This window comes from Sorex fumeus, unplaced genomic scaffold (assembly GCF_029834395.1).
Source record: "Sorex fumeus unplaced genomic scaffold, SorFum_2.1 ptg000002l, whole genome shotgun sequence".
Lineage (NCBI taxonomy): Eukaryota > Metazoa > Chordata > Mammalia > Eulipotyphla > Soricidae > Sorex > Sorex fumeus.
The window spans coordinates 13,980,925-13,999,582 of NW_026606059.1; the positions used below are offsets into that span (position 1 = coordinate 13,980,925).

Genomic DNA, 18,658 nt, shown 5'->3' on the forward strand with positions numbered 1-18,658 from the left:
ATCTGATAATATATTTTTTGTTAAACTTTTTTTACTTTTTTCCAAAATTTTATTTTATTAAAGCACCATGAATTACAAAGTTATTCATAGTTGGGTTTTTGACGTGCAATGTTTCATCACCAATCTTGCCACCAGTGTCAACTTCCCTCCACCAGTGTCCTCAGGTTCCCTCTCCTACCTCAGTCCGACCTGCCATCTTGACAGGCATTTTTTAGATTGTTCTTAAAGTTCAGGTCTTGCAATTTCAGTGCTGTTGACCCCGTGTTTTGGATATTTAACTCTATCATTCCTTTATACCACCGATGTAACTGAATCTCTTTGGCCTCTGCCCCCAATTAACATATCATCAAAATCATATTTAATTTATTTTTTCTTATATAATCTAAGCTCAATTTCTCCTCCAATAAACTTTAATGTTTTTAGAAAAGGTCAACCCTTTGCTAGAGACTGGATAGGAAAAGAAAAGAAAGAAATAAACTCAATAATTTATGCACATATTCAGACAAGTTCCTTTTATTTGGTTTGTTTTGGGGTTTTTTTGGGGGGATGACCACACCCAACTCAAGGTTTACTTCTATCTTTGTGCTAGAAATCAGTGCTGACAGGGCTTAGGGACCATATTGGGTGCTGGTGATGAAACTAAGCATGTACAAGGAAAGACTCTACCCATTGTACTATCTCTCCGTCCCCCACACAGATTAACTTCAGGATCTGTTATTGCTTTTAACCTGAGATTGTATTGCTATTATATATTAACAGTTTTTTCTTCTCTCAAGCATATGTATCCTCTATGATTAAAATTCCTGATCCCTAATGAAGTGATGGGAAACTTCTTTCTCCAAATTCCAGAGTTGCTGAATGTTTTCTAGTTTGGTGTTGATTTGTTCAATTATTTTGCCATTGGTATTAGTGTCAGTTATAAGAACAATGTACCAGAATTTGACGTTATAAAATGAGGTATTTGTTAACATCCTTGCACTTTGGGCTGTAACATATAAGATGCTATTTTTTTTTATGGAAAATTGCAGTTGTAGCACTACTGCTGAGCACCATGGCAGGCTCCAGTGAGATATTCCAGATGAGACAGATGTCTGAATCCCACTGAGCTCATCTTGGTCCTGGAGGAAATCCCAGAATCTTCTGGCCACAGAAAGGTGAAGGGAAGTACTGAGGGTTACATCATGCACAACTTAAAGTCCAGAAGTTACAGGGGATACTTGGCATTGTTTGTTTGTACTTGAAATTTTTAAGACAACACCCATCGTGAAATGTGACCGGCCAGTGTCATAATAAACAACAAGCAAAAAAAAAAAGAAGAAGAAAACTAAAATCTAAGTAATTTTTAATTGACATATCAATTACAAAAAGCTCAACTGAACAGATGGCCATTTCTTTGTGCCCAGAAGTTCAGTGAACTGGAGCATTTTTGGGTCAAGAGAAAAAAGAAACAAATAGTGTGACAGACTAAAGGCTGTGGTCCTCTTAATAGGAGCATTCTTGTTTAGTTTAGTCTCGGTGACTTTAAGGAAATATAAATATCCCTCTCAGAATATTAAAGGTAACCATCTTATGAAGATTTATAGATTACATTTAAATTCCATCACCAAGGAAATTGTTTAAGTTACATTACTTCCATATATGGTGCATAAAAGTCAGTAAGCTAATTATATCTGGATAGATAACCACTATGGACATTTCTGATACACCTATTCTCAATTGATTTTTTATGTCAGTAATACTTTATGAAACATAGCCTGCTTTATAAGCTTTCCTACTAAAACTGAATGGAATCCTTGCAATGATGTGAGATCAGGCTATAGGAAAATCAATCCACACAAAATATGGCACCAAAATACTTCTCGGGTCATACATTTGCATCCCATTTTCTCCATTCCAACGTTGTGTTTTTCTTACTAAATTAAAGATTCAGTTGGTATTAAAAGCATAGATAATATATGGTAGTATTCCCTAAAATCTGTATCTGAAAAAGATATAGGATCACCTTTTCTCAATTTCTTAACGGTTTTAACCTGCAAAACTGGTTGTTCCTTTTCGGGACCCTGTTTTTGGTAAGAATGAGATAGAATGCTAATTGGCTGTAAGAAAACACAAAACATGACATTTGCTGTTACATGGATGGATCTGAAGAGTATCAGCCCTAATGAAATTAGTCCAAAGAAGAGGGACAGTTACAGAATTATTTCTCATATGTGAGGTATAAGGAAAAATAGGAAGGAAAAAACAAAAGAGTCAAAGGCAGCAGAACTTGAGGATCCATTTACAGAACCGAGCATATTGCAGAAGGCAGGGTCAGTTGGATGAAGGGATGAGGTGGGGGGGAGGGGGATGTTGGGCCAATACTGAACAATGGTGAAGGAAAGTGGACATTCTAGTGGAGGGTGCAGTGCTGGAACATTGGATGCATAAAACTCTACCATTAACAATACTGTAAATTATAGTGACTTAAAGAACAAACAAACAAATAATGCATTTAACTGGCTTAGGATTGGTTATTTGGCTTATGATCGATGGTCTGTGATCAGGCTGCCGAATTTACAGATGTAGTCGGAATTCTAGCTGACTTCTAGCTTCCACATGCTTCCTACATGAGTGTCAAATGATAATGATAATAGAGCCATTTCCTTCCTTACAGCCTGCCTTTCTCACAAACTAACAGAGCGAGGGAAAGACAAAGTTGCTACTAAAATAATTTATTTCTTTAGAAGTTAAATCTCTGCAGAGGGCCTCTCTAAATATTTCATTGGTTTGAACTAAGCCACAGGATTAGCCCAGCTGCAGTAGAGTTAGGGAAAATAAATATTTTTGAATTACAGGGATCTAAAGAAGAATGAAAATATGGCTATGTAAATGGTGCCAAGATATTTTTTCTAACTTCTATAAAACTATTATTTTTTTAACGTACAGGTATTAATGTTAACTATGTTCAAGTCTATAATTCAGAGGCAGGGAAAGAAGTACCATAACTTGATTAGCATGGCTCATGCTGGGTAAAATTTTAGACTATCTTTTTAGATGGATAGCTCTGAAAAGTTTGTTGAAAACACAAACTATGAAATCAGATACCAGAGGTCTGATTTCCCATAGAAAGGCAGCCTGAAAATAAGCTGTCTTGATTAAATCAAGGTAAACTTCACATAACCTTTCTACTAAATAGAAAAAAGTTATCTCTGTAGGGCAAAACAATTTTCAAAATCTCTATAATTTAACTGAACAATTTTAAGAGGTTGAATCATAATTAGTACTTCCTAACAATTTATCAGCCTACAACTACTTTCACACCTTGCCTTATCCTTGGTTTTGTCACTTAATTTTATACTGCTACATTTTTATCTCATTTCATTAATCACTGCCTTCGAAAACAATAAGAGGAATCTGAACTTTTTTTCATGATCCTTTGGCTATTTGCATATCCGATATTGTAAAATGTGTTCAAAACTTTGACCAAGTTTTGACCACTCTGTTTCCCTTTTATTTTCCTTTGTAAGGAAAAGAAATACATTTTAGAAGAAAAAATTATCAGATGTAGACAAGTATGTTCTTCTATGTGTATTCTTTATTTTATGAATTACGTTTTTCAAATAGTATCATTGAGGTATTTGCATAGCACAAAATTGAACCATATAAACATGTGTGTAAATATATATGTACATTTCAGTGTTTATATTCATATCTATAAGATACTCGGTTATAGATCTATCAATATTATCCAGTTTTTAAAAAGCAGAAGCTTTAATTATTGATTTTATACATTTTGAAGTGAAAACAAATTATTCATCCAGTCGAAGATCAATTTCTGACACTATAACCAGAAAAAATATGTCCCACATGTCTTAATAAAAAGAAAATTAGAAATTACATTCACACCTATCCCATGATTTACAGTGCAGTTGAACCCTGACATTTCTAGTAATAACATCTTCAAGTTAGGCTGATGATGACGCAGAACACAATTGAGCAAAAGTTAAAGTACGCTACAATAAGATTATGATCTAACTGATAATCCAAAACATAAAGCAAAGGTATTTGTACATGACCCAATGACCCAAAATGTAAAATTAAATGTATTTGTTTAAAGAAATAGGTTTCATGTTGTAGTTTTTCTTAGCAACTTCCTTGCATACACACATGAGTAGGTCTAGAAAATATAGACAAAAAGATGTCAAATGTCACTTTTTTATCCTGATCTTTAATGATTGATTTTTATTTTTTGGGATGCACATCCAGAGCAATTCACAGCTCTTTGATGAAGACCAAGGAAACAGAAATGCCATCCCTTATTATTGACTAGAAGAAGTAATACTGTCCAATGCTGCTTTTAATTTTAAAAATATATAAGCTGGATTTTTTTATTTTTATGTATTAAAGTTCCCACCTATGAGTAAAGGGCTAGGCAGAATATTGTTTTGAAAATTCCCAGTCATTAAGTCGTGTGTAGAAAGTAGATTGCACTGTGGTCACAGCAACTAACTTGCTAAACATGGGGAAAAGTTGAGGAGATTAAATCTTTAAAAAAAGCTTCAGATAGCTGCTAATCATAATGACATTAAAAGACCAAATAATTAGGGTTGAACTCGAAATTGAAACTCATTTTGATTTTACTACTTTGGGGTCATTTATCTGTCTGTATGCAGAATATGCCTAGACAGAGGGTTATTATCTCTAAGTAATAGGAAATTATCTGAGCGTTGTGAAGTTTTTTGTGTCTAAAGTGACAAAACTGGAGACTTTCATGGGCCTAAATACAAAATGAATGATCCTCCCCTCTCTCCTTCCCTAAAGCAGACAATAACCTATTTCCAACAGTATTTCTTGATGAGGAACAAAGTAGAGTTCAGGATTTATTAGAGAAAGAGCCCATGTGATGTTTTCAGATTTTATTAAAAACCTGAGGGAGGGACAAAATAGTGAACTGGCCTTACCAAAATTTTGATGAATCCTTACGTCCCTGGTTTATTAATGTTCATTTTACTATTCCATCTGTCTAGTGCCGAAATTAAGAATCATGCTAGGAGAAAATTATGAGCTGGAGTCTGTATAATTCTAATACAAAATTGAGGCATTTTAATAAGCAAGGTGATATGATAGAGAGCCACAAAAATAATTAGATGCTCTAATGCACAGATGATTAAGATGCTTATGTTAGTAGATAAAAACTTTAAAATGATTTTAACAGTTTGAATGTGAGGAGAGAACTTTTCTCTTTCTTTAAGGCTTTTTACGTATTAGTATACATTGTCTGAAAACATGAAAATTCTATTCCTTTTCCAATCTGGATACTATGTCCTTATCTTGCCGAATTATTATTTTTAGGATTTCCAGTACGATGTTGCATGTGAGTGATGTGGCAAGTATTCTTCTGTTATTCCATATATTAGAGAAAAAGCTTTCAGTTTGTAAGCATTGAGTGTGCTATTAGTCATGTGCTTGCTATGAATGGCTATTTGTGACAATGTAAAAAACACAGAATTAAAAAATAATACTGGGGCCCGAACAATAGTACAGTGGGCAGTGCATTTGCCTTGCATTCAGCCTACTTGGGTGCAATCCCTGGCATCCAATATGGTCCCATGCTTTGTGCTGCCAGGAGTAATTTCTGAGTGCAGAGCCAGGAGCAGTTCCACTGGTGGGTGGGGGGAGGGCAGAAACAAAATAATAGAACAAATTTTACAAAAAGAAACAAACAATAATGCAACATTGAAAGCTTATAGTGAGTAAAAGTAAAAGAGAGAGAAAGAGAGAGACAGAGAGACAGAGAGAGACAGAGACAGAGAGACAGAGAGAGACAGAGAGGTGTCTGCCATAGAGTCAGGCTCAGGGGTTGATGGTTGATGGGAGGGAAACAGGGGTCATTGGGTGGAAAATGTACACTTGTGAAGGAATGGGTGTTGGGACACTGTACAAATGAAATTTAATCATGAACATTTTTATAACAGTATCTCATGGCCATTCAATAAAAAACACAAACTAAAAACAATAACACTTCCACAACTGCTAACATTGGACAATAAAGTATGTTTTTTTTTCCTTATGCTACATGGTTTAATATATGTGACAGATTTTCTGTACCACATCTGTCCTTGCCCTATCTAACTGGAAGTTGAAGCTGGCACCTATTTCTACTCTGCATGAGAAAAATCAAAACAAAACAAAGCCCATGTGTAATCATTAATCAATTATTGAATATTTCAGGAGAAACAACTTACCCTTTAAGTGGGCTGGACAAAGCACTCAAGTTTAATTATGAATGTGCACTATCCTCTAAGTCTCTCCTTAGCCACACTATCAAGCCAAAAATGCTCTTTTGCTCTCTTTTCTTTGACCACAGCATTTCAAATATCTTATTCCTCTAAACCATCCCATTCCTAGTATGCTCAGATCCCGAAAGCATAATATAGCTCTCTGCTGATACAAGTAGTAGCTTCAGCCTATCAACCAGCTCTTTCTGGTGTTTTCTCTCTCCACAAAACTAGTAAAAAACATTCTAGCAGTTATGTAGTTCTTATGGAAAAAAAAAATTACCCCCTCCCAAACCCATAAATAACATACTTCAAAGAGATAACCTATACCTAGGATTCCTTTGACTTTTGGCTTAAACTCTCTTTCCAACTATAGTGTAGAGAAGCTTTCATTTTTATAGTTTGATGTACTGTGTCCAGTCTGATGACTTAGCTGTGAAAACAAAAGCATCTTGTCTTGCCTCGACATTGAACCTTCTTAGTAGTACCAAGTTACATGTGCAGAGGTAGCTTAATTTCAGGGCCCATATCATGATTGTTTCTTTAAATGGAACAAAATCAACATTTGGAAGTAAATTTTTAAGCAGAGTTCTGAGCTGATAGCCATATTTCATCATCATTACCAGCGGTTACCTAACATCGTCTGACATTAATTCTCTAACAGCACTATCTCAGCCTTACTTTCAAGCCCTCTCATTTTATGAGCTGATTTTCTATTTATGGTTTCTACTGTTAAAACTATAAAATCAATGGCAAAGCATTTCTAATTCTGAGGGTCCAAGGTACATCATTTGTTTTTATAACCAAAATTGACTTCTTCACACTCATGCAATCATATCAATTTTACATAATCTGACCACCATATCAGAAATACATTATCAGGCAGGTATGTTTCATAGGGGGCCTAGGAAAGTTTCTGAATGTTCTCCAGTATGTAAAATCTTATATCTTTGGGTCATCTGGTAGTAAACTTCAGGATGCCCGGTTACCCAATACTTGAGGTTTCAAGTCCCCTGTTCTATTTACTGAGGGTAAACTTTCTGTCTCTATTCTTTGATCTCAAGAACCAGATTTATTAATAAGTACATATTATGGAGAAAACTATTTTAATGAATTTTAGGTTGTACTGGTGAAAATGTAAATATCTCTTGAAGTCATTACCTCTGTGTAGTTCCAGCCTCTCTGCATACAATCTATTGGACCTATTACAAAATCTCTTAAGTTTTGAAATGTATGAAAAGGAATTTTGGGGTATCTTTATTTGGACGAATAATCAGAATCTCACTTAATCACTTAATCACTTAACTTCCCGTTAGTCGATTTGCTCGAGCGGGTGCCAGTAACGTCTCCATTTGTCCCTGTCACGTGCTAGTGTAGCCCAATGGCGTCTGTTCGCTCTAGGAACATGAAGAGCCTCAAACCGATTGTTCATGATCTTGATGAAGAAGTATGACCAATCAGAATCTCATAATTTTTATTTCAACTGTTTTACTTTACAATATTCTGCCACAAAAATGGAGATGTGCTCATTATGTTTGCATAAATTCCTAGTCTCGTTTCTCCATATGACCTGAAAACCTTTCCACTTTTCTAGTTTTTACTCAATATCCCTGAGCAGTCAGAGAACTCTTCTAACCACAAATAAGATTTTTTAAATATCACTGGCATTACACTTACAATGTGTTTCTCTATTTTTATGTAGCTTTTGTTTTTAAGAATCATTCTAATATTTGATTGGTTATCAAATCTCCAAGTAGAGCATTTGGGTGGGGGGGAGGGGCTGGACATATATAGAAAACATTTTTCAAGTGCAGTATATATTCCTAGATATTGGTTCATTATAATTTTGACTGTCACTGTCACTGTCCTCCCGTCGTCATCGATTTGCTCGAGCGGACCCAGTAACGTCTCCATTTTGAGACTTCCTGTTACTGTGGTTGGCATATTGAATATGTCATGGGTAGCTTGCCAGGCTTTGCCCTGTGGGAAAGATACTCTCGGTAGCTTGCCAGGCTCTCCAAGAGGTGCGGAGAAATCGAACCCGGCTTGGCCGAGCTGGCTATGTGCAAGGCAAATGTCCTATCGCTCCAGCCTTTATAATATCTATTGTTAGTCAAAACTTTAAGATAATGGTTCTTCATTCTTTAGCTCAACTACATTTTTTCGATTTTTATAGATTTTATTTTCATAAAGTAGTTCACAATATTTCATTACAGATAATATTCAAACACTCACCCCTCCAGCAAGCATCTTCCCATCACAATTAGAGGGAAGTTGTGAAGGTTGTTGTATTTCATTCTGGAGCCATTTTAGCCCATATATAAGAGAATATAAGCAAGTATGTTAAAACCAAACAAATGTGTGCTACTTTAGGCACATCAGTGAACTAGAGTACAAGGTGTCGCTGGCCATTAATGTGGTGGCACAATCCAGGAAATACTGCATCCCTCTCTTCTGGGAGTTTTAGTTTATAGTCTCTGGATCTTGGCTATTGATGACACTCAACTACATTAAATGGTACATATTTTTAGGCTTTTACTTTCGATAATATGATGTTCATTTTTGCAAATGCTCATCTTATATAATCTCTCATGTATAAAACCATATGAGAACTGCCATCAGATGAGATAACTCTTGTCCCATATTCGTTGTAATGTTTTATCTCAAATATAGATGAGAACTGCAGCCTAATTAATGATTCCTGGTTTGTTATCAAATTACAAAACAGATGTTCCCTTTGGGAGACTTGGAGTCTTGCTACACCATAAGTCTTAAAGGAATACTCAACATGTGCTAAAATTCAAGCATAAGAAAACACTGCGGAACTCCTACTGCTCCTGTATTTTCTCTTATTTCACAATCATTCAGTGTGTCTGTGCATTTGACATGTTTTACTCTCTTCAAACTAGTTATTCTAAATTATTTTCTGTTAGACCCCCAGATTTCCATATGTTCTGATTGATTTCTGAAGAGATTTTATTCTCTTTCAGTCTGTCACTGAATTTAACCTCTTTGGGCATTTGTTTTATTTTAAACTAAGGGAGCACTCTCGGTTTAAAGGACCTTTTTCTTTTTTATTTTCTGAAGCTTGGGTTCTGGTTTGGGTTTGGGAAGACCTGTCTGAGTATAAAAATGTTTGTTACTTACTGGTGACCAGATCTATGATCTGGTTCATGGACAATTCCCTCTAAGGCCTAGCAGGTATGTTGAGTTAAATGGACAATTCCCTTTAGGGCCCAGCAGACCTGTAGGAGTTCAGTGGATAATTCTCTCTAAAGCCCAGTGGCAGGGGTTTGCATGGCACACGCTGGAGGAACTCTTGCTTGAGTGTCAATGAAGTAAGTAGAAGTTTCAGCCTTCCAAGCGTTGTCAGCTGTGTGGCTCCAAGACATAGAGTAGGTATTTGTTTTGCTATTTTGTTTTACAATATTGATTTAGAATATTGCTAATGGTAGGGGTTCATGCATAAAACATCCCAACACCGGTCTCTCAACCAGAGTGTCAGCTTTCCTTCACCGTGGTCCTAGTGCAACTTCTTCTCCAATTCCATACACACAAACACACACACACACACACACAAAGTTAGAAGTTTCTTACTAAAGCCTATTTCTCAGTACTGTTGCCTTTAGGAATTTGGGTTTTCTTCCGGTATAGATTTTACACCGGAAGACACTAATTGTAGTTAAGTGATGGCCTTGGAGGAGAAAGTTGCCCTCATTGCTAAGTCTAGATATATCCAAGTCTAGATATATCACTAAGAAGTTTTTGGAGTGGGTGGTACTTAGCAGTGCTGGGTAACTCTCTGCTGTGCTCAGGGCTTACTCCAGGTTAGTGCTCTGGGCTCACTCCTAGCAGTGCTTGGGGTACCATATATGGTGCTAGAGATAGAACCAGGGTTGGCCATTTTCAAGACAAGTCCCTTAGTCACTGTATCATTTTTCTGACTCACACTAGAACTTTTCTCTAGCCAGATTACTAAAATGCTAATTTTAAGCTAGAGAAGGGCTAGAGAAAATGGTAATTTTAGCAGGCTCAGAGATATTGGGAGGGGGGAGGGGAGTAGCATGGAAGGGTGGTTACATCACAGTTGTGATTGGGAGTTATTCCTTGTTCTGAGCTTAGCAAAAAGTGGTAAATGGAGGACCATGCGTGGTGCTAGGGAATTATACTGTCATGGGCAAGTTGCAAGGCAAACACTTTATCACCTGTACTATTTCTCCAGCCCTTGAGAACTTTTGTAACTTCTGTGAATAAAATTGCTGCAGATAGATATATGGATTCCAGTGCCCAGGTTCTGTCCTTCCTTGCATTGTACCCCAACTGTGTTCATTGACTCAGTGTGAAATACAGTTCAAAGCTCTGCCTCAACATTAGAGATAGGATAGGAGACTCAACTCCATTACAATGGGAAGCAAAGAATAGCAAATGTGATTACATCAAACTAAAAAGCTGCTACACTCAAGTACTTTCAGAAGTAACCCCTGCTCAATTCTCTCTAACTACCCAAGGCATGGCCTGTTACTTTTGTAGAGACATTATAAAACATAGGAGCTCATATATGCAAGTAAATGTTCTACAGCTGAATTACATGTCTATACTCAATTTTATTTTTTAAAATGGTTGTACACAAAACTGGAAACTCCCAACTGAGAAAAAAAACGGTCCATATATCATATATCTGATGAAAGATTAATACCCAAATTATATAAATAATTCACAATTCAACCACAAAAATAATTCAAAGACATATATATGACTCACTCGCACATAGAAAAATGTACATCATCACTTATTATAAAGTAAATGCAAATAAAAATGCAACAGGATATCCCCTAAGTATGGTATAAATATAATATGGTATAAATATCTAAAACAAGTGCTGACAAGATTGTGAAGAAAAAAAAAACTTGGTGGGGGTGAGGGGCAGAGTGGTAGCATAGCAGAGAGGGTGTTTGCCTTGCAAGCAGAATACCTAAATTCAGTCCCTGGCACCCCACATTGTCTTCTGAGCCCACCAGGAGTGATTCTTGAGCTCAGAGACAGGAATCAGCCCTGAGCACAACCAGGCATGGCCCCAAATTCAAGGGAGGTAGGAAACAAACTCTGAATCTGGTCTCCATGGTTGACAGTAATGTAAATTGGGACTGTCTTGTTCAAAATCAATGCAAGGTGAGGTTAGTATGTAAAGTAACAGTGAAATTTTATTCTTTTTTTGCATCATTTTATTAAAAATGAACTTATGACATGGCCGACCCGAGTTCGATTCCTCCGCCCCTCTCGGAGAGCCCGGCAAGCTACCGAGAGTATCTCTCCTGCACAGCAAAGCCTGGCAAGCTCCCCATGACGTACTCATTACGCCAAACACAGTAACAACAAAGTCTCCAATGGAGACGTTACTGGGCCCGCTCGAGCAAATCGATGATCAACGGGAGGGCCTTTACCTTTACCTTTACCTTTATGATAAGGTAACACAGAGAAGTGAAATAATTAGAAGGCACTTTTTCTTATATGTGAAATTAAAATAAAAATTAAAGCATACAAGCTGGCAAAAAGAATAAGGCTACTTCCTAGTCTCAGTGCAGACAATGGTGGTTACTTGAGGGAAAGAGGTAGCAAGTGGGAGAATTGGGTAGAAGGATCTTTTGAGGGATTGGATGGCAATGGAAATTTAATGGAAGATGTGACAAATCCTATACACATATAGATATATAATGTTGTACCCCTGAAATGTCATAACATTATAACCTAATACCTGCTCTTATAAAGATCACTGTCACCATCCTCCCATTTTCCATCGATTTCCTCGAGTGCGCCCAGTAACGTCTCCATCATGAGACTTGTTGTTACTGTGTTTGGCATATTGAATACGCCATGGGTAGCTTGCCAGGCTCTGCAGTGAGGGTGAGATACTCTCAGTAGCTTGCCGGGCTTCCTGAGGGGGCAGAAGCATCGAACCCGGCTTGGCTGGGCTGGCTGCGCGCAAGGCAAACCCCTACCACTTGCTATTGCTCCACTACATAAAGATCATTATAATAAATTCTACATTTAAGTATGTTTTTAAAAATAAAAGCATTAAGAAACTGGAGAAATAGAGCAGTGGGTAAGGTGCTTGCTTTGTATATGGCACAGACACACGGGAATTTAATCCCAAACTCTACATATTGTTCCTCAAGAAAGCCCAGGAGTGATCCCTGAATACAGAGTCAGAAAATAAACCACCAGGTAAGTGCCCAAAACCATACACACACACACACACACACACACACACACACACACACACACACACACACACATACACACACACACACACTTCTTTAAAGCATCAAAGTGGGCATGTGGATTTCACTGAGAATTAATATGAAAATTGATAAGGAACACTGACTCTGAGGGCCATACTGTACATATCTGATAACACCCTGTTTGACTAAAGTCCCAATTCATTTCCTGCTCCCTTTGACAGTTCTTCCTTTTTTTCCAGATCACATGTTCATAGCCTGTCATGTTTTAGAAACAACTACTCTAGTTATGTGTGATTTGGTAGTTTGATCATTGTAATGGTTCCTTCTTTCAATGTGAGTAAAACTATCAGGTCATTTGACCTCAGCAGATCCCTCTGTAATGTTATTGATTTAGACATCTTCTTATTCTGCATAACAAAATAAAGTTGTTTAATATTTAATCACATTTTAGGAAGAGTTATTAAATATTTTCACATTAACTAACTAGTCAAAAATGTTCTAATTCAGAGTGATTCTTTAAGCTTCAGCAGCATGTTAAAACTTTTATAACTTTTATTATAACTTTTAGAAAATATGTATGTTGAGACTACAAATACTATTTTATTCACATAAAATGAATATGCTATGAGGAAATATTACATGTAGTTTTTGAAATACTTTTCTCAATAATAGTACTATTTTTATTGTGGTAAAAACACTATCAGGTGCGACCTAACCTCTCAATCAGCTTTACGAACATAGTAGCACATTGTTATTTATTGGCATAAAGCATTTCAGATCACTAAAACATACTCATCTTGAATAATTACATTCTAGAAATTTTTCTCTTGTATAACTAAAAACAATATTGACTAACAACTCCATCTTTGCCTCTCTCTAAAAATCTGATAATCACAATTCACCCTTTCTTAATAGATAGCACATAAAAGTGTAACCACCTAGTATTTGTCCCTACGTGACCAGTTTATTTCACTGACTATAATATTCTCAATATGGCATATTGAAGTCATGCAAAAGTATGAAATTAGTAGAGGGATGTGACTTTGTGTTAGAACACATGCCATGCATATGTAGGAACTAGACTCAATTCCTAGACTCTAATCATTGATTAATGTATTCAACTTATCTTACGTTAGACACAAAGTCAACTCAAGTATATTAAAAACCTAACATAATATCTAAAACTATAAGACTCTGGTGGGAGTGAAGGATGAGCAACTTCGTTGAAACTATTTTATATTAGACTTAAAATGTGGTATACTTTAGTTGAAACAAACTATAAAAGTTTTGCAATCAGTTACAAATCCCCATGTTACTAAAAATAATCTCATACATAGCATTAAGTTATGTAAGTAGGTGGATGGATTACTAAGAATTTTTAAAAATATAGTACCCCATTATTCTCTGCAGAGTAGATAATATTAAGCACTTTAATAGACATGCCATTAAAGATTAAAACAGAATGTTTGTATTTAATTATTATGAATAATGCTAGTTATTATACTTTTCAGTTATTATATAAATCTTACTTACATCTGTCAGATGTCCAGAAGTTGGTCTAGTGTTTTTGAGCATATATTGTTGGGTAAATGTATCTAATGCTAAGAAAAAAATCAAAGAAACTATTTAGAATATCATCAAAAGTAGTATAAATAAGCAAAATGACCAAAAATTGAGGTTCACCAGTCATATCTTTATCAATATTTTTCTAAAGAAAACAAAGTTGAATTTACTTTAGCAGTAACTTGTACTACTTAAATTTACCTTCAGAGACAACCCAATCATCAAGTAGAACTTTTGCATAAATTATCAAATCTAATTTGCATAATTTACCAGTTAGAAACTAGAAATTGTTTGTTAGTAAACTTATGTGGCAGACACTATTGGTAGCCTACCTAGAACCCACTGCTTTATTTCTTGCTAGCATCACTTTTAAAACTAGAACCTAAAAAAACACATTTAAGACCTCTAAGCTCCTTGAGCACAGCACTATATAGCACTATAGCACTGTCCTCCCGTTGTTCGTCAATTTGCTCGAGCAGGCACCAGTAATGTCTCCATTGTGAGACTTGTTGTTACTGTTTTTGGCATATCGAATATGCCACTGGGATCTTGCCAGGCTCTGCTGTGCGGGCAGGATAGTCTCAGGATCTTGTCTGGCTCTCCGACAGGGATGGAGGAATCAAACCCGGGTTGGATGCATGCAAGGCAAACACCCTACCTGCTGGGTTATCGCTCCAGTCCTTGGGCACAGATATAAAGTCAAATATAAATGATGATGGCTCTCTTCTATAATACGTCAGAATAAAAGTAAAATATGAATATTTCTGCTGGACAACTGAATCCACCAGGAACTTCATCAATGAGATTTAAGAGGAAGTTTGCGAGGGACTTGAGCAATACTAAATTTCAGTACATAAAAACAGTCTTGATGGCAAGCTGCCATTTATGTTTTGGACAAAGTTGTGTTGGATTACAAAGCCTGCGGCAACATCTTGGATTTATAAAAATACACCACTGAAGCCTGCAGCCAACACGTGGAGGACAGCTGAGTGAAAAGATGCGAGTCAGAATCTGACATCATGGGACAGCTTGCTTCTTCTGACATAATAAAACTTTCTCCTTTAAATCATCTTTCCTTTACTGCTGTCAAGAGCATTATAAATAATATATATATATACATATAAATATCATAATATTTAGAACCATGGAATTTTACATGTATCCACTTTATTACTAAACACATTTTGATTATTTTTCCTCTTTAAGTTAAATAATCCTCATATAATTTTACTTCAACTGTTGATACATTCACTGATATTTTAAGGTCAAAATATCATTTTCATGCCTCAGAGATAGTACAGAGTTTAAGGTGCTTGCCTTGCATGCTACTAAGCTCAAGCACTTTCAGGAGTGATCTCTGAGTCCAGAGTTAAGCAAAGGACCTTCTCACCACCAGATATAGCCCAAACTAAAAAAACATAAACAGTTTTCAGACAAAATATATGTCATCAGTAAATAGATAAAAGAAAATCTTAGTTTCCTTAAAAGCCAATACTTAAAAATCATGATGTAATTTAATATGCAAAAAAGTTAATCTAAAATAATTAAACAGCTACATAGTACTCCATTGTGTAAATGTACCAAAGTTTCTTTAACCAGTCATCTGTTCTCGGGCACTCAGGTTTTTTCCAGATTCTGGCTATTGTAAAGAGTGCTGCAATGAACAAAGAATTGCAGATGTCACTTCGACTATACCATTTTGCCTCTCTGGGATATATTCCCAGGAGTGCTATAGCTGGGAAATTTATATACAAGTGGTACTACATGGGAAGTATCATGTTAAGCGAAATGAGTCAGAAAGAGCGGGATAGACACAGAAAGATTGCATTCATCTGGGGAACATAAAGCAACAAAATGGGAGACTAACACCCAGGAATGGCTCAGATTAGTACCAGGAATTTTGCTCCATGACTTGAAGGCCAGCCACATGTGCTAGGTGAAAAGGAAGATCAGATAGAGAAGAGAGCACCAAATAAAGGGTGTTGTGAGGACCCTCCCAGGGTGGGAGAAGCATGCTAAAAGTAGTCTATAGACCAAACATGATTGCCACTCAATGCCTCTCTGGCAAAACACAGTACCCAAAAGAAGAGAGAAAGAACAAGGGGGAATGCTCTGCCACAGCGGCAGGGTGGGACGGGGGGATGGGGGGTGGGAGGGATGCTGGGACCCATGGTGGGGGAGGATTGGCACTGGTGGAGGGATGGGTACTTGATCATTGTATAACTGAAACCCAAGCACAAAAATTTATAAGTCTATAAATGTACCTCATGGTGTTTCACTAATAAAAAAAAGATTAAATAAAAAATAAAATAAAATAAAATAAAATAATTAAACAGCTAAAAGTTAAAACTCAAACCATTTAATGGTTACAACACAATAAAGACAACTTAAGAAGATAGATAAGCAAATACATAAAAATAACATAGCACACCCTAATGCTATAATGAGAACTGAATCTGAAATAAGAAATATCTGAGAACAAATATGATAGCTCTGGACACTGAAAACTATATGATACAGTTCATTTACCTACATTTATTCCCCATTATACGATTTGCTTATTTCTTCCACTGCCCTCACGTTGGAAATTCCAAACTATGCTTACCTAACACTGAAAATTTAGGAAACTAAATTTAAGTACTTACAGCAATTATTTAATGGGAAAAGAGAATTGGTCTGTCCAAACCTTTTTATTTGTTTACTTTGAATTAATGGTGTGTGTGTGTGTGTATGTGTGTGTGAGTGTGTGTGTGTGTGTGTGTGTGTTTGTGTAAATGGTATATGTTTCTTGTCTGGTTAGAAGACAAAAAGACCTTGAAACATTTTTCTATGAGTGTGTGAGACACAAAATTGTGAAAGAAAGAGCTAAAATAAATATAAATTTCCCAAGCATATACCTGTTAAATACTAGGCTTTGTTGCAGATAAGTTTTATTTTATTTCGAGAAATGCTTATATAACCACGATAAGATAAATAACCTTCCAACAACTTTATAAATAAGCAATATGTGTCTCAGAAAATTAAGCAAGTGCATTACCAGGATTTTAGCCAAGTCAGTTTCAATGAAAAGGTAGAAAATGGCTAATAGCTTCACTGAAAGTCACTGCTTCTACTATTGGCTTTTTGTCAATATATAGCACATTTCAGGATTGCAGTGTCTCCCTCCCCATTTGTACAGAAACATTAATTTGCTGAAATAGATGCTGTTTTATTAGTAGTGATTTTCTCTTCTATAATTAGGTAACCTCAATCTTGATGTTGCATTTACTAATTTGGAATTTCAAACAATATTAGATAAAATAATATAAAACTAAGCTAAATGTTAAAATTACATAGAAATATGGTGTGCCTAGAATATTCTCTTAAGTTTTCAATTGTATTTGAATATCAAATAATGATTCTATGGAACTGCAAGTCATTGAATAAACAGATCTATTTTGAGATGCAGTTGACTCTTATCACAAGTATCTGACACAGATAGAATTCAAAGTGAGCAAGTATCTGAATTGCATTTGACTTTGACACACATAAAACTTTTCACTTCTTTTTCAAGTATTTTATCAAGCTATACTTTTGTGAAGTGGGTGTAGCACACCAGGTGATTCCATTTCAGTAATTATGATAGCCATAAAAGAAATATTGTTTCCTTTCTTTATAGCTTCAGAGAAATCTCAGGAGGAACAGCTGAAAAAGTAATGTCAGATTGATCTACAGGAGATGATTCAAAGGATCCTGCTGTTAGCGGGTTTTCCTAAAGAAGAATTCCCACAAGAGTTGACATATTTTTATTATAGTTCTTACACAGAGCTCTGAAACCCCAGTAATCGTTACTGAAATGGTCCTGTCGGCTCCATTGAACAAAACATTGAAAAGTATAGAGTTTATGGAAAAATATTATAAAATTTCTCATTTTCTCCAAACATTGGTGAGATATATCTTGAATGCCAAAATTTATTGCATAAATCTAACTTACTTGTGATAAATAGATAATTTGTATATTTCTGGATTAAGTATTCTAATAATATTCTAATAATGTTGCATAAATTTTTTCATACTATTTGTCACTTTTCTAAGGCTCTTTTATTTACAATATAATAATAGTATCAGGGATAAAAGGTTCAAAGTTCACATCAACCACCAATGTCAATTCTTCCATTAATATTAAATATTAATTCTTCCATTAATATTTCCTTCTCCCCTCACACCCCACTCACTTGATAAACTCGTTTTAAAGGTTTTATATTATGATTTGGGTCATATGTTTACAACAGTGTTTACAATTATGTTTTTGATATACCTTTCCTCTCCTCCCCCAGATCCAAGTCTCTCAAACAATGTCCTTAAGTCACTTCACATCTGACTCACGTTCTTCATCTCAAATTTGTAATCCATGCCCTATTTCTCCATACACCACAGGTGAGTGAGATTATCTGACAGTTGTACTCCCCATTTCTGCCTTGCTTTGCTTGATCTAATACTTTCCAGACCCTCCATGGTACGGTCTTTCCTTATGGCTGCATAGTGCCCCATGGTGTAGATATACCACAACAAATTTACACATTCATCTGTCACCAATCATTGCAGTTGTTTACTGTTAAC

At 35.8% G+C, this 18,658-nt stretch overlaps 1 protein-coding gene across 1 annotated transcript in view; it reads right to left on the minus strand.

The window, feature by feature from the left end:
* Positions 1-18,658, minus strand: part of CNBD1 (cyclic nucleotide binding domain containing 1) — a 400,318-nt gene that overhangs the window by 39,277 nt on the left and 342,383 nt on the right. The window contains exon 11 of the mRNA XM_056112619.1: positions 14,030-14,097. Coding sequence (XP_055968594.1) covers positions 14,030-14,097 — 68 coding nt within the window. The remainder of the gene's footprint in view (positions 1-14,029; positions 14,098-18,658) is intronic.